Source organism: Lipotes vexillifer, unplaced genomic scaffold, assembly GCF_000442215.2.
Source record: "Lipotes vexillifer unplaced genomic scaffold, Lipotes_vexillifer_v1.1 scaffold1055, whole genome shotgun sequence".
NCBI lineage: Eukaryota > Metazoa > Chordata > Mammalia > Artiodactyla > Lipotidae > Lipotes > Lipotes vexillifer.
In genome coordinates, this window is record NW_006785407.1 from 1,013,359 (window position 1) to 1,031,298 (window position 17,940).

General features: G+C 41.1%; 1 protein-coding gene across 1 annotated transcript in view; it reads right to left on the reverse strand.

Moving 5' to 3' along the window:
• Positions 1-17,940, reverse strand: part of MAP3K4 (mitogen-activated protein kinase kinase kinase 4) — a 121,905-nt gene that overhangs the window by 31,757 nt on the left and 72,208 nt on the right. The window contains exons 4-7 of the mRNA XM_007457585.1: positions 12,151-12,393; positions 9,441-9,587; positions 3,460-3,617; positions 663-775 (exon numbers count right to left, since the gene is read on the reverse strand). Coding sequence (XP_007457647.1) covers positions 663-775; positions 3,460-3,617; positions 9,441-9,587; positions 12,151-12,393 — 661 coding nt within the window. The remainder of the gene's footprint in view (positions 1-662; positions 776-3,459; positions 3,618-9,440; positions 9,588-12,150; positions 12,394-17,940) is intronic.

Genomic DNA, 17,940 nt, shown 5'->3' on the forward strand with positions numbered 1-17,940 from the left:
CATTCCTGCAATGTCACTAAGGGAACAAAAACAACAAAAGTAAACCAGAGAAGAAAAACTGTCCTCACTCATTCTAATTCTTGAATGAAAAACTCAAAGATTCAGCTATTATTTTAATAGTTTTAAAATCAATGACAGTGAGAATTTTCTTTTAATATAAAATCATGATTAATGTGAAAAAAGTAGAAATCTCTATTATGGAATGTATGTACCTTTGTTCTACAACCAGTTTTTCATTATAAACCTTAAAATCTTAAATTACATTCACAGTAGCTATGTAATTATCACACAAATGTTATTTTCATCTTAGCAAATGTTCAAAATGGTGTAAGATGGCCTCAAACATATATCTACCACAAAATATTTTTTAAAAGCTTAATGAACTAAACGATGGCGTAAGAAATAAAGTGAATTCCTTAAATGCAAGTGTTTTTAAAAACTTCCCTCACAGTTAGCTTTCATAGTCAATAAACATGAACTACTCTAATCAGCTGATGCTTCTCATCAAGTATACAATCTAAATACTAGGGTTAAAATGCAAACCCACGCGTATAAAATCAATCTAAATGAGTTTAGTAAAAACTCAGCAGCAGCTTACTGGCTTCTATGATGAAAAGGAGCTTATAACCTAGTAAAACAGAGCAGGTAAGTCTACAACCAACGTCGGACGGGGCAGAAGGTAACTGCGAGCGGAGCTGGTGTCTGAGGCGCGAGATCAAACCCAGCTGGAGGTATGAGCTCGATGGGCCTTGCAGGCAATGCAGAACTGTAGCAACTACAACAGTGGGAAGAGTGGCTCTGACAGGAAGAGAATGGAGGAGGGGGAAGGAAAGTCCAGGAAGAACAATAAATATGATCAAAGGGCATGATGATGTGTTAAGCAAGAGGCGTGTTTGTGAAAAGAAACTGTCAACCTGGAAAGAGCAGAGGAGGGGGGAATGAGACCAGGAAGGTAACCGGGCCATGCTGTGAAAGGCCCTGGATGTCATGTAACTGTGTGGTCATCCTTTGGTAGGCAAAGCCCTTTGGTGGGCTTTAAAAATAACCGAGTGGGAAAATGTCCTGATTGGAAACATGCTTTTAAGAGCAGTAGTACACAAGGATATTCAGGATCAATTTACTCAACAAATATTCAGTATCTGTTATGGAGTAAGCAGTACTGAACAAAACAGATAAAATCCCTCCAGTGAATGGAGAAAAATAAATAAATAAAATTTAAAAATATATATACAGTATTTCAGATACTGCTCAGTTCTATGGAGAGAAATAAAATAGGGAAGAAAGCTAAGGTGTACTTGCAGGTAGGAATTTCAACTTTTAATATGCAGAAGGTAACACTTGGCCAAAGACCTACAGGAAGTGGGGAAATGAGTCGTGGAAATAACTGGTGAAGAGCAGTCCCAGTAGAGGGACCAGCAAGTGCAAAGAGCCTGAGGACAGAGCAGGCCCAGCCTATGAAACACAGGAAGGAATCTCCGGTGTCTGCAGAGTAAGCACAGGAGAACCTAGGAGGTGAGGACAAAGATTGACTGAAAAGTCCGACTGTGCCAGGCCTTACGGGCCATCGTTTAGGCATTCTCACTTGACTCTGAGCAAGGAGGAAAGCCACTGGCACATCTGGAGCAGAGGTAAAAATGGTCTGATGTACATTTTAACAATATCACTGAGAATAAACCATAGAAGATGAAGGGCAGAAGCGGAGAGACTACTTAAGAGAGCTACTACAGCAATACAAGAAATAACAGTCTGGGAAGAGGGGAAATAGGCAGTGGTGAGCAGAGGTCAGATTCTGGATGTATTCTGAAGGGACAGCCACATGGAATTAGAGGTGGTGTGTGAGAGAAAGAAAGGAGTCAGGGTTAATGTCAAGACTGACCGAATCTGGGAGAAATAAGGTATGAAGCAGAATGTTGCACTAACACAACAAACGCCCAGAACTAGAACAGTGCAGGTGGACAGTCCCAAAACAGAGGCAACGGAAAAGCTCTGGAGCTTCTCAGAACACGAATATGAAGTTGAAGGCCAGAGACTGCACTGAAAGGAACCTGAAGGACAAGCAAAAGATAAAAACAAAACGACTGACAGGGTACAAAGTGAGGGTACAAAGAAATTATATAACAAGAATTGGTGGTGAAATGAAACAGTAACCTTGTAAAAAAATTTCCTTAACAAAGCTTGACAGCCTGAGAACAGAAGATGCAAACAGAGGAACTTACAGGCAAAGCAGAACAATGGAAAACTAAGAGGGGGAGAGATGCTGAAAATGGTAGTGAATGCATTTTTTCATAAGGCTGCCTATGAGAACCAATCTGAATAGGAAAACAGGACTGGGAACCTCGGCCTGAAGGACTGGATGAGTCCTGAGACAAGAGCAAGTTCACTGTTCACTCAAAATAAAGATAGAGGAAAACATAAAAAGAACCGGTGGTTAGGGCAGAAAAGTGAATACAACATCCTGAGATGCTGAGCATGGAACAAAGACCATCCGAGTGAGGACAATGAGTTTCTGAAGTGAGAAGAGAACTCTGTAAAAGGTGAAGTTCTAAATAGTGCACATAAAGGGAGGGGAAGGAAACATGAGCTGGGTATAAAAGAACTCATAAAAAGGAAATGAAGAAATAAAATGGCTGATGGGGCAAGTGAGAGAAGGCAGCACCAAAGAACTGCAGCAGAGTTTAGAGCCAAGGAGAGGCCTGGTCCTCTGTCAGTCGGCAGGGGAGCGGCCCCCAGCAAACACCACGCACCCCATATTCAACATTTAGGTTCCTGTACTCGAGAAGATACATTCATTTCCTAGAACAGACAGACCAGTGAGCACCCCCCCCCTCCCTAATGCTTTTCCTTGGTTTACGTTTCAATTCTTTCACCATATATAAATACCCAGTTTGTAAAGAGATTCTGTGATTAGTATTACATTTCCAAAACAGTATCGGTGAAAATACGTACTTGTTAGGCTTTGGAAGTGCCCACCAAGACTGATACAAAAGGTCTACAGGTCTACTCCACTTGTCAGAGGCCTTAAATTCTCGCCCTTTTGTATAACCAAGAGGGTGTATTCTAAGGCAGGGTGTCTCAACTTCAAGATTGACATTTTGGGTGGGTAATTTTTGTTTGGGGGGGCTCTGACAAGTAGGGTAGACATATACACGTATAAAACGTGTCCTGCGCATTGTAATATGTTCGGCAGCATCCCTGGCCTGTTCCCACTAGATGCCAGTAGGCCCTCCCAGTCGGTACAGTCAGAACTGTTTCCAGACACTGCCACGCGTCCGCAGGGGGCAAATCACCCCTGGCTGAGAACCACTGCTCGAAGGATAACAAAACTTGGGAGAGGGGCACACAAAAGATATGAATGATTGTCATTTTCATGTAACTAAACATTCAAACATGCAGAATAGAACTGGTGAGCAAACCAGGAGTACAAGTGAGAAAGGAAGACGGGCGTGTAGCGACTCCTACCAGAAAAGTTTGCCAGCCTGTGCTTCCCCTCCCCGGATATAATGGATTATTTCTTTGGTGAAATTCCATTCTTCTTCTAACAGATTCTTTAAACTATGAGATGCTTGAGGTAACTGCTGTAGCATTTGGATCCAGCTTCTCATGTAATCAAAATATACCTTAAAATACAAAAATGTAAAAGGAGATATTTGAGAACAGAATTCAACAACCCACAACTCTCATCTCTGTTAACATGAAAGCTATAAATCAGAAGGGCGAGTGGAAGAGGGACCACTGAGGCATGAAGCTCTGAGAGAAGCGAGATTCTGCATCGCTGTTAACTGATGTCTAAACAGCATTTTTCTTCAATTGTATAACTCAACTCCTCAGCAATTTAACACATTATTCACAATTGCTGCAAGTTACTAAGAAAATAACTACAATATTTGCACTGTATAGAAAAGTACGACCAAGTTAAAAAAATCAAAATAGCATATAGAATTTTTCATTATTAATATATTGTGAATAACATTACTATAAGAGGTTGGGACCTTTATTTCTTTAATTACTTATTTTAACTTTAGATGGTATCTTACGTGTTAAGAGGAGGAAATGAGCACACTTCTTCCCACTATACCTTCCCAACATCCAGAGTTTTGTGATATAATTTTTCAAGGTTTATGACATATAGATTATGATCTATAACCAAAACACCCAATCCTTCTAAGGTGGGGTTTATGCCCACCACAAGTCCTAAATTCTTATCTTGATTTATCTGTTGCTTAGCAGGGTTTTACTATCAAGCAGGTTTTCTCAAAACAGGTTAACAATTGTTATATTATGAAACATCACTGTTTGTGGATTCTTTTACTGAAAGGATAACTTGACTGGGTATAAAATATTTAAGTTACACATTCTCTCCCTCAGAACCTTGAAGACGTTACTCCACTACCTTCTAACGCAGTGTGTCCTGTTAGTATAAAGAAAACCGATGCCAGACTAATCACCACTCTCCCAGCTCCCTGAAGGTGGCTTCCTTTCCCTGCTTACATGTTTACAGGACCCTTTCTCTAGTCTTGGATTTCAATTATTTCACCAGGCTACATCTCAGGGTTCACTGAAATGAATATTTTCGGAGATCCAACAATAACTTTCAGTAGGCAAAAATCTGTGGTCTTTATTTCAAGAAAACTGCCAATTATCTTTGGATAATTCTGGGTCCTCCTCCATCCAGGCTGTGCAGCATGAATCTCCAGTTCTGGGTCCACTATGAATACAGCTGTGTGTGTGGAACCTGCAACTTATGGGTCTATGACTATCTCATCCAAATGAAACAAGTCTTTTGTACAGCGGGCCCAGGACCTCCGTTTCCATTCCTGGAATGCTCCTTCACCTCCTTGGCTTCCCTGAAACCTGGCTGTCCTGAGAGCTGCATTTCTCCCTGACAACCCTCTCAAGGGACAACTATCTTACAGTATATCTCAAGGGCTGCAAACAGTCGGCATCCTCGTGCACCCCATTGCTACTTTCAAACCATCACTCTTACACAGTCTTACTTAAAAACAAAAGAAATACCCTACCCCTTTAAAATTGATGTCATCAGATCGACCATCGACGCCCCCTCTGCACACCATCATCTACTGATTTTCAACTACCCGTCAGTTGTCAGACTCCAGCCTGTGACTCAGTCTTCTCTCCATCCCAGGCTCAGCCACCAGCTGTGTGACTTAACATCAGGTGCACGACGCCCTGACACCATTTCAGTTCCGTACCCCCATGGCCTCCAGTTGCACCACCTTTTCTCCTCTCGGACAAGGTTTCGTCTCTGATCCTGCCAATACCAGAACCGCTCAAAGCCCAATGCAAACACACTGATGTTAACACCTCCTCTCCTCGCTCCAGTTTGTTTGCCCAACTCCCCCCTCTACACTGGGCTCTTCACTTTATCCGGAACTCCAGTCCACTGGTTCCTCTTCTTTCTCCAACTCACTCCTCTCTTCGCTGGGTCCCTGCCCTCCTTATGCAGCACTCCTGTCAGTACGCTCATGTCCCTGCCACCGTCCTACGCCCTGCCATTCCTGGAATGCTCACACTGCCTCTTCCCACCTGCCTTTTCTCACCTGCCGGTCAAGACAAGCCCAGCTCCCTTCTCCATCCGCACAGCCCAGAAGCTGAGGTCCACGAGTCACACGACAGGGGGGAGTCACCCGTCTACACAGTCATATCACCAACCACACGGCACACATTTCTGGTAATGCTTGTACCTCTGCTCAGCTCACTTTCCTTCTCTCTACCACCACAAGTCTGAAACTTCTCTTTTCCTCAAACTGCCAAAACCCATCCTAACCCACTCTCAGCAGATGATCTCGTCTCTCTTCACAAAAAAACTTTAAGTCATTAGATATAAAAGCTCTCATCGTCATGAAACAAATAACAGAAACCTACATGCTGTTACCTACCATCCTTCCCTTTTTCACAGTAGAGGAGCTGTGCTTCCTGCTAAGCCCAGCACTTGTGTTTTGAGATCCGCTTCCTCGTGATGCCCGAGGAACCTGACACCATCAGTCTTCTCCTTTCTCTTATATATATATATATATATATATATATATATACGTATGTATAACTGAATCACTTTGCTGTTCCCTTAACAAAATCAATGCCAAAGGCTTTCCAATGGTCTCAGGTATCTTCGATTTAAAAAACTCTCACTGGACCTACCATCTTCACTATTCATCTTGCTGCACAAACTGGACAGCCAGCAATCACTCTCGATACCTCCCCCATATCCAATCCATCCCCGAGCCCTGCCAACCTCACTTCCTTCGCTTCTTTCGAATCCTTATGCTTTTTCCTAAATTTATGCTATTCCACTGTAATCCAGGGACTAGCGTGCGCACCACTAGACTAGTCTCTGCCTGGTCTTCTCTCATTGACTCGGGATCCCCCCAGGCTGTTTCTCTAACTGCAGCCACAGTGGTCCCTTCCCAAGGCTTTCCTGGGAGCTTTCATTCCAAAGCTGCTTCCCTTATCCTGCATCATCACAGAGACTTTGCATCTGCTCCCTTCTCTGTCAGCAAAGTGGTCCTTTCAATCTCTCTCTCGCTCTTTTTTTTTTTTTTTTTTCCTTGCGTTATGCGGGCCTCTCACTGTTGTGGCCTCTCCCATTTGCGGAGCACAGGCTCCGGACGCGCAGGCTCAGCGGCCATGGCTCACGGGCCCAGCCGCTCCGCGGCATGTGGGATCTTCCCGAAACGGGGCACGAACCCGCGTCTCCTGCATCGGCAGGCGGACTCCCAAGCACTGCGCCACCAGGGAAGCCCTCTTTTTTTTTTTTAACTAAAAAGTAAAGTGGCTTTAAAATATTTTTACAAATAATAACCAGGATGAACAAATGTTAATATTTGGTCATATTGGCTTTGGATATTTTTTCGATGAGAAATAATACATCACAAAGTTAATTTCTCCTTGGGTTCTTTCTTCACTTCTCTCTTTCCTCCCTCCTCAGAGGTTACAATTACACATTTAGTATGTCCCCTTCTGGTTTATATGTTTTTTTCAATAATTTGTTATTACACAAATTACAAGATACAGTATTGTTTTGTGTAAGCTTTCAAATTATTACTACATAAATTGGATTATAATACACACAGCAACTTTCAGATAAATTCCAACTGTCCCTTCCTGAGAGACTTGCCTCACCGCCACATGAACTCAGACCTTACTGTGAGAGTCCATAAAAGAGCCGTGTCTCTCCTTTGCTGTTTTTCACCATTGTAATGTTATGTCTGTAGAATTACTTAACAGTCATTTTCCCCATCGTTCTTAAACTCCAAGAGGGCGTTTATGCTCCTTACTGAGCCTTCAGTACCAGGCACGATGCCTGCCTGGCACACAGCAGACACCCAATAATATCTCTAGAATATGGAAAATTGAGTCTTTTCTGCTCCTTTGTTCCTTTATTCTTCTATAGGAACACTAACTGTGCAAGTCTGAGCTCTCCCTTGTGTGTCTCCTACAACTATCACATCTTGTTCATCATTTTCATATTTTCACTCCTTTTAAGTTCTTTTTATGTGATTTCCTTCAACCTGTCCATCGCATGTTCCTACGTCACATATTATGTTTACTGTTTTCGTTATTTCTAAGGCCAGGCCCAGGGCCAGGCCCAGGGCAACGAGCCAAGAAAGCTCACAGCTTCAATTTGGTTGTGCTGTGGCTCAAACACACACTCACCAGTTACTTCCTTGGAAGTAACTGCATGCGTAAGTTCCTCAGTTTTTCGAGTCAGAAGGATGATGCAGCACAGAGTAAAGACCCCTCAGTCACAGATATCCTGCATCATCACTTGCTGATCACTGCTTCCCCTCGCCCTTTTAACCCATCTCTCACTCGGCGGTCTTCCCCGGCTTACAGGATAGGATACTGTCTGGCAGTATGTCCTCTATGGGGGCATATGCCCTGCTGCCTCCTGACCATTCACACCCCAAGAGACCACAGCTCTCACTCGCCGTGGACGGGCCCTCCGCATCTAAAGGAGGGCAGGTGGAGCAATAAACAACGTGACTGCCTCTCCGAAGGCCACACGCTCCTTCCTTCCTGACAAAAACACTGACTTTGTTTGGGCTCCACCAGTTTGCAAAATAGGCCCCTCCACTAATCCATCTAGCACACTTTGGGGCACAATTGTAAAACTATTGATGATTTCTAGTTCTTCATCTGTGAAATTGTGGAGATGAACTAAGGCACATGATGCCTCACACAGAAAGCTGGTAGCAGAGTCAAAACTAAATCCTAAGCATTTCTAGCTCTAACTAGCTGAGAATTTTGGTACTTCCCTTAACTGAGCTTCTGACATCTCACAGGCACACCGAGGGCACTGGAGGTGGATGACCTGGAAGGCACAACCTAATCTCACCCTTCCTGCCTCAGCGATCACATGGTAAAAGGCGTGGCGTGCGCCTCTGTAAAGCCATCTAAGACAGTTTGGAAAGCAAAGCACATTTTGTCTTTTTAAACTTCTGGTTTAATCATCCACAGAGAGAAAAATTAATTTCCTTGCTGTTTTTTACCATAACTCTTCAATGATAAAGACTTTTCTGACATAAGCAATATATACGGTATTTCAAAATGTAGCCACATTTTACACATTCTGGTCTTTTATGTATTCTCCCAAACGATTAGGAAATCATTTCAGACTCAAAATTATTTCTCGTAAGATGCCAGATGTAAGTCCCTCCCCAGCCACACTCTTCTTTCTCTCCTTCTACTACAGAGGCTGAAAGGCTAAATCTTTGCATTCCCAGCCTCCATTACAGTGAAGAGGCCACACAAAGGTCTGGTCAGTAGGATGTAGGGGACATCTGTTGGGTGGGGCTTCCAGGAGAGCTTTCGCTGTTCTGGACTTAGCTGGCAAGGAGACTTTTCCCCTCTGCCTTTCTCTTTAGAAAGTGAGGGTGGTGTCTGGAGGTGCTGCAGCCATCCTGAGGCAGGACACAATGAGATGTCAAGCAAGGGTGAAAGCATTCCAAAAACAATATGCCTACAAGCTTTGCTGTTTTCTATATTATTTCACCAACCTGCCACATTAAGTAATCATCTGTGCATATACCCTAATGACTCTAACATGGATTTACTATGTACTAACACTCCACCAAACCTTACAGAAGACAAAAGCACTTCATTCACAGCCCCTGGCTTGTGCAGCTTTCAGGCTAATTAGGGAAACCTGAGGACAGAGAGGTGGTACATCGCTAAGTATTAAATAGTGTGGTTATGATTAGAACCCTGTAAGAGTTCAGAGAAGGTACAGATAGATGCACATGAAAGGTGAAAAGCGTCAGACAAAACTTGAAAGTAAATCTTCAGTGGGCAGGTAAGGAGGAGAGAAGACATTGTGGGCAGGAAGGAACAACCGGTGCGGAAGTACAGAGGCTAGAAGAGCGCAGGGAAGCACGGCGTGTGTGACAAGACACAAGTCAGACATCTCTCCCCACTGTCCTGACCATCAGCATTTTGTGCAGATCCTCCTCGAAGGCGTCGATGTTGCAGTCGGTCTCCTCCAGGTGCTCCAGGACCTCGTGCAGCATGAACTGGTAGTACTGTTTCATCAGGAGGCCGCCCTTCAGCACCTCCTTACACTCTCTCACCAGCTGCAAGACAACAGGCACAAGTGCTACCATTTCACACATTCTGACCAGATTATTTGTCGGTTTTCACACATTTTCCACGTAAATCCTCAAAAAGCTCAGGAAAGAGACTTGCCTCTGAAAACCCTAAAATATTTTCCAGATCCTTTGTCAGTTCATTTCACATAAATATCTCAGTAATCTCAACTGAATAATTAAAATAAAACAAATCAGTGAACACAAAAGTATTTAACAGTATAGCATGAATACACAAAGAAAAATATACAGGCAGAAAACTGATTTGCTAAAATACATTGTTCTACAAATAAATTTGTATAGAAAATAAATTCTACAGAAAAAGATCTATTTTTCTACTAGTTTACATTACAAGACAAGGGATACAAGAGAAAAATTTCCTCATGAGACTGGTCATTTTTAACCAAAAACATAACAAAGATTCAAATATACTTATATACCACAGAGCCTGGTGGCCTTTGTAATAATTCAGCAAAGTTTACCTACCATGATTTGTGGCTTTTACCATCAAAAAACTCAATCACAAAAACAAACAAACCTAAGATTAATCTGGTAAACTTAAATGGAAGTCAAGGGGGGAAAAAACGAAAGAAAACAAAAGGATGAGTGAAACCGCCAGGTGTAGGCCCAGGAGGTACTGTGAGAAGGGAGGAAAGGTGCAATGAGAGGACCTTTACTGTCCTTCTATCAATAACACGCTGGTCACACGCCCTCAAATTCTAACCAGCAGGGACTGTGAGACAAGATCACAGTTGCACTAGTTTTAAGATACATTATCAAGACACAAAAGGAACCACGGTGCTGCTGCAGGGAAAATAAACTGGTACAAACTTTCTAGAATCTAAAAATGTATGACTCACTAGTTAATTTTTACGTTTTATACTCAAGCAATAATCAGAGGTGCAGACTAAAACTTACATACAAATATATTTATCACAATATTATTCAAAATAACGAGTATTAAATAAGTTATGATGCACTTATACGGTAGAACACTAATGCAGCCACTTAAAATCTTATTTCTGAAAAGAATTTATGGATGAAAACACATATTCTTTTCTTTCTTTGTTATTTTAAATTATATGTGCAGAAAGTATGTACATACAGAAAAATAAATGGATAGAAATACACCAAAATGTTACAGTGCTTATCTCTGAATGGCAGAATCATAGGATAACTTTCATTTTTATCTATCATTTTCCGTACTTTTCAAATTTTCTAAAATAAACATGGACTGCTTTTACGACAAGATCCCCTTCAAAATGTTTTTAAAATAATTACCCACAGTAAGAGAGCAATGGCTAGAGTTAAATCCATTAAAAAGTGTTAACATAAATTTCTGTTAAAGATGTCACTTAGGTGCTTACAATTCAATCTGAATGCATTAAAGCCAAAATTTCTATTTTATTTTTACTCTAGTAATGCTATCTTAATCTAAGTATTGGTTTTTTACTTTTCAAAATGTTTTAACATAAATTACTGTTTAATCCTCACAACAGCCCCATTAGTAAAAGGTAAACTCCCCCTTGTTTCAGCAGCTTATGTTCCTGAAGTATGTATTTGTTTTGTGGGGAGGAGAGGTTAAGAATTTTACCAAAACTTCCTAAATAACCGCTACAACATGCAGGACAAGTGAAAAGTGTGGCCCAAGTGGACAGTAGGACAGTAACTAGAACCAAGATGGTGAGAAGGGAATAGTGCGCCGGTGGACGCAGAGCTCGGGCTGTGCTGGATGCGAACTGAAGCGACGACGGTGAGGTGCAGGACTCCACCTCCAATTCCATTAGTCGCCCGGCTCCACACCTAACTTAACCAACAGCGTCAAGTCCTATTTCGTACCTCTCGCACCGCCTGTCCTTCAACTTGCACTCATCCCCTCTGCCCATCCTGTCATTCAGAGCCAAGGAGCTCCTAGCCCTTCAAACTCCATGGGGACGGACAAGCACAGTCCACAAAAAACATAGTAACTGTTTTTCATCAAAATTTGAAATGGTCGTTTTATATAGTGAATGTCAATACGGTAATATCATAAGGCATAAATATAAACGCTCTTCAGCACACACTGTGGTAGATACAACTGCTTCTAGCCATTTCTCTGTTACCCTTGGAGTAGCAAACTCACTAGAAAATCCCGCCCCAAATTAGTAATAATTAAGAAAGCAGAAGTTGTCATTGTGGCTTAAACCATACAGGTGCCTAAGCAAGCAAAATGGCCACACTCATCCCACCCCTGCATACTGCAGGCATTTACCTGCTTACATAACAACAACAACAAAAATTTAAGAATTTAAACTATCTCTTATGAATGAATTTTAAGTTTCCAGTCTTCAAAGACTGATGGTAATAGGATATAGAGGGTCATATCAGCACCACACTTTCATAACCTTTTCGAATGAAGAAGTGGAAGATAGAGAGGTGGAATCATCATCTCATCTTTGAAGAATGCATGGAAAAAAGAACAATTAGGGGGAAAATCCTAGAAATAAAAATGCTGAGTCTACAGAAAAATGTCATAAATGCTCAATATTTTTAAACAGTCTTTGAAACAAACCTGCTTAATACTCAAGAGAGATGGTTCTCCAGCAGGTCTCTGTTCCAACCTTAACTTGAGACATTCATGTATGACATTCAGAAGGACTCGACAGAGGACCAGGAAGGCAGGTTCGAATGAGGGTAAATCCATGGACTTCAGCTCATCCCACGAGACAGCGCTGCATTTCTGCTCCGAGGAAGGCGGCGTCCTGGACAGCTGCACGTAATCAGAACCCCACGTGGGATCCGGAAATTCAGAAAACTGTAACACAAATTCAACAAAGCTGAAAAGAGCATCCAGGAGAACTTGCTACAGTTGTAGTTATAAACTAGCATTCTGTATAGTTTGCTGACAAACCTATAAAAATCATAATTTTACAGGAAAAATAATCTTTAGAATAACTCACCATTTTCAACTAAGACCTGAAAAGCTCTAAAAGTATTAGAAAACCATAACAAGAACTAAAATGAAACTGTAATACCTTTATCAAAAAAGTATAGTAGGAAAAGAATCAAGTTCACCTTTTTCATCATACACTTTGCTTATCGTACCTAAAATAATCGGAGCATTTAGTTTTAAGGCTATACACAGTATTATCCACAACTATCTCTAGACTGACAAAACCAGAGAATTATTAAATTTGAGAAAAGATTACAAAACCAGGTAGTCATTTGTGTAAACATAAAAACTAGTGGGTTTAACCAAGTCCATTTGTTCTCCTGAGCTATACCAAAGGAGGCTGAAAGAGAAAAATTCATAAAATTAACCTGGCTGGTCCCACTCAAATATATGTTATTTGATGTTTTCTAGGAATCCTACTGTTGCTCACCCATTCATACAGTCATCCCCACCAAACTCCTATGCTTTTCCCCATAAAACAGAAGATTTGGAGATTTCTCAGTGTTCTTAAACCTCTGGCAACATCATCCTGACCAATCATTCAAAGGTCTTGCCTTCTCCTTCTATTGAGAAAACTGAAGCCATCAAAATTTGAAAATCTCAACTTTTCTTCAATTTAAAACATCACCAATTTAGTTATTGTGTCTCCAAATGTCACTCATATCTGTGCTCCCTGACATTTAGTGAACACTTAACTGGTCTCCCCCACTCACATTCTTTTATGTTCAACACATATTTTGGCATTTAAATTAATACATACTTTAGTTTCCCATAACAGGCAAGAATTTCTAAAATAGCTGCATAATTTTAAAAATGATTACTTGTGATAAATGTGGTCAGGGTTAAGACATGTCTGTTTAAAAGCTTTAGGCAGTATAAATGCTTGTTTCTTCTGGTGTGGAGAATGACATCAGATAAAATATTTATTTAGAGCTCTACAAAATTCAGCAAGCTTTCTAGGATAAAATTCTAAAGAATTCTTTCGGCATTCTCTGTAGTTCCAGCCTGTTGACCCATCTGCTTCAGGCTAACTGGGAAGGGACAATCCCTCCTTCTCAACAACTGCAAGCCAACACTGCCTGGAGAACCAGCAGCCAAGGCAGGCCTACACAGATGCCGAGGAGACACATTCCTGCTTCTCAACAACTGCAAGCCAACACTGCCTGGAGAACCAGCAGCCAAGGCAGGCCTACACAGATGCCGAGGAGACACATCCCTGCTAGTGTTGCCTGGGGCGTCAAGCCCCATCCAGACAAAGAGGAAAAGACATTAAAAAACTCGTGAGCATGGAAGAGGGGACAGCAGTTTTAACTAGGGACACCAACGTGAAGAATCAGAAAAGCTGACAGTGACTGAACGTAGGACACAGGAGAGAACAACAAAAATACTCTAACGCAAGATCTCATTAGTCCTCTGGGGGAAAAAAAAAAAAAAAGACCAAGATTTCTGAAATAAATTCCATAAAGGGAGTGAAAACAGAATGAATGCTGTCAAAGTCTGAATTAATAATTTAGAAATTAACTGCAGAAATGATCACTGTAACCCAGAGCAAAAGAAAAAGGAATAGAAATTTTGAGTGAAAAGTAAGAGAAATGGAGGGCAGATCTAGGAGCTGTAACGTAAGAATAATAGGAGTTCCAGAAAGAACGAAAGGAAGAGGTGGAGGATACCTTTCTGCACAGTCAAGGTATCACTAATACGTAAGGAAGAGGGAAAAAGACCTCTTTGAATAGGGAAGAACCCGAAGTACAATTCATTTACCTTCTCTAAAAAACTACCTGAGGAAGAACAGGAGAGTCTGGTCAAATGAAAACTGGATCAGAATAAAGATCTCGAGATAGAAAAAGAAAAATGCCCAAGGAAATGAGAAGCCATGAATCTCGAAGAACGTATACAGGCAGATATAACTCCACGATGATAACTTGGTTAAGGACTATAATTCAAGTTTTAGTAAGGAATACTGGAAACTGAAAAAAATAAAAAAGCATACCGTGAGGAAAAACCTGGATCTTAAGCTCGCAATTATCTTAATAAAACACAGGGAGAGAGGAAAGGGGTAATAAGGTGCAAGAACGGCCTATTTGTTATTCTTTCATTCCAGTAAGAAATATAGTATTAAATGTAGTATAAAATCCCTGAACAATCCAATCAAACTGAAAAGACTCAATAATGTAGGGACATTAATAAAAACTCAATGTAATTACAATCATAATCGCAATGGCATTTTGTGTGGGTTAATAAATTCATTAAATAAAGTTCAGGTGTAAGAAAGTAATGTACAAAAATAAAAACAGCCCAGAAACTTCTGAAAAGAAAGAATGGGAAGAACTGCCCTACACAATGCCAAACCTTACTAATAGACCTACTGTATTTAAAACAGCAAAGTTCTGGCACAGTAATAAACAGAGCAACATAACAGAGAAACATATCCAATTACCTATGATAATTCAGAATATAAAAAAGGCAGTTCAAGGGCTTCCCTGGTGGCGCGGTGGTTGGGGGTCCGCCTGCCGATGCAGGGGACACGGGTTCGTGCCCCGGTCCAGGAGGATCCCACATGCTGCGAAGCGGCTGGGGCCGTGAGCCATGGCCGCTGAGCCTGCGCGTCCGGAGCCTGTGCTCCACAACGGGAGAGGCCACAACAGTGAGAGGCCCGCGTACCGCAAAAAAACAAAACAAAACAACAACAAAAAAAGGCAGTTCAAGAAGTTGAAAAATAACAGATAATCCAATGAGTATTTTAGGGAATTAAATAGAATAGCTACATCCTTCCCTTACCCTACACACTTATGCCTCACATTATTTTTTTTAATTAATTAATTAATATTTTTTTGGCTGCGTTGGGTCTTCGTTGCTGCGCGTGGGCTTTCTCTAGTTGCGGCGAGTGGGGGGCTACTCTTCGTTGCGGTGTGCAGGCTTCTCAGTGCGGTGGCTTCTCTTGTTGCGAAGCACGGGCTCTAGGCGTGCGGGCTTCAGTAGTTGTGGCACGTGGGCTCAGCAGTTGTAGCGCGCAGGCTCTAGAGCGCAGGCTCAGTTGTTGTGGCACACGGGCTTAGTTACTCCACGGCATGTGGGATCTTCCCGGACCAGGACTCGAACCCGTGTCTCCTGCATTGGCAGGCGGATTCTTAACCACTGGGCTACCAGGGAATCCCAAGCTCACATTATTACAATTAATCATTTTTTAAATTTTATGGCTATTTTAGAAATTTTTGCCTGTTATGAGCAACTAAACTACAGTCATCCCTCAACGTCCATGGGGGATTAGTTTCAGGACCCCCTGCTGATACCAAAACCCCTTATATACAATGGCACAGTATAGCCGGCTCTCATTATCTGTGGGGTCGCATCCATGGATTTCAATTTGATCTGTGGTTGACTGAATCCATAAATGAGGAGCCAGTGGATATGGAGGGTCGACTCTAAGTATTAATGTAAATACAAAAATATATGTTGAACCTATACATTTTGAAAAAGATTCCAAATGTTTTGGAACCTAAACACAGAGCTATGCCTTAGGTTAAACCATATAAAATTACCATTTTAGTCAATCAAAAATGATCAAGTAGTGGCAATTTGACAGGTCAACATGATAAAAAGATTTCTGAAAAGACAGTGATGACAGTAGGATTTCAATTTCCCTTAGTTCCCCCACAAGGACAGAACAACTAAGACAACAAAATCAAAACTCCATGAGACACATTTACAATAAAACTAGGTGAAAGGTAACTTCATGAACCCCAAAATAGAAAGGGGGAGGGAAACAGTCCCTGGACCCATGTGATACCTCATACCCACACCCCACACCCAACCAGTACCCCAGATCCCTATCAGCATTTGTGCAGGGGAAACAGAGGGGATTAACGGAGTGTCTGATGGGGCTAAAGGGACAAATTCCAAAATTACCAATGAATACTCAATAGAAAGCTCACTGCTTCTATTTGAGGGCTTCCTGACACTGGGAATGATTGTGGCACCAATTCCTGAGTGAAGTCAATGGGTGGGCAATGAGGTCTGAAGGGGCTAAAGTGGTTTATACCCCCAAAACTCTCAGCCAAAATTTCCTTCCAGGACAAAGCTCCACACCCAGAAGAAACTGCTGGGGTGAAATCCAACTGACCAGTAAAGGACAACAGAGGTAAAGGAAAGAGAAGGGCCAGAAAAAGGGGGAGAGGAACACAGCCAGGAGACCTCAAAAAATAAGAGATGTATTACTTATCAATTCAGAAGAGAGAACTTAAAGCATAAACCTAAACGCTTTCCTAACTCTCTCTTTTCTTAAAGTTCACAAAAACAAATATCATGTTTAAAAATGAACAAGAGAAAAGGATTGTGTTAGAATCCAATACATGGTTATTTTAAGGAAATAACTGTGAGAGAGAATAAGCGAGAGAACTGAGAGAGAATAAGGAGCTGAATAACCCTACAGACAATGAACGCATGCCAGAGAGACATGCCCACTAAGCAGGTGAGACAGGGACCTGATTCTCAAAATATGCTAAAAGAAATTTTTAAAATCTCAGAAAATATAAAAGAACGACACAAATTTGAATTAGAAACACTCACAAACCAAGTGAAAGAACTCAGAAAATAATTCTTCAAAAATTGTACATCATTTCAAAAATAAAAAGCTAGATGGAACACAAGAGCAAATAAAAAGAGATAATGCCTTCACAGAAATATGAGGAAGAAAATTTTTTTTAAAAAAAGGAAAAGATTTGAAATGAAGTGAGAGAGAAGATAGGCAAAGTAGATCCAGAATACATACAGTAGTGGTTCCCAGAGAAGAAAACCAAACCAATGAAACAGAAAAAATTAAAACATAAAGACATTCACTTGAATCAAAAAAAAAAAAAGATAAAAACAAAACAAAACCCTGAAACTATATATTGAAAGGACACCATGTATTCAAAAATACCAATGTGGAAAAACCAGCACCAAGTAAAACTAGTGGAATTTAAAGAAAGACAACCTTTTAGGTATCCAGGTTATAAGTAAATTAATTAAATAAATAAACCAAGGTTCTTTTAAGTGGAAACAAAAAAATCATATCGTCATCAGACTTTGCAGTCTCAATGCTTCATGGCAAAAGACAATGAAAAACATATACTAAATTTATTCGGGGAAAAAAATATAAGCCAAATATTTTATGGCCAGCCAAACAGACTTTCAGGTATACATGTTGCAACTGTTAGGAAAATCCAAGAACTCATGAAACATAGTTTTCATGAGCCCTTACTGAGGAATCTGCTAGGGAACTAGTGTCACCCAACCACAATGACTCAAGGGACTCTGATATGAGATCTAAAAAGGAGCCTTAAAACAAAAGACCAAAACTATGTATCTAAATCTAAATCTCTATCTATCCATCAACCCACTCATCCACCATCCACCCACCCACACACTACT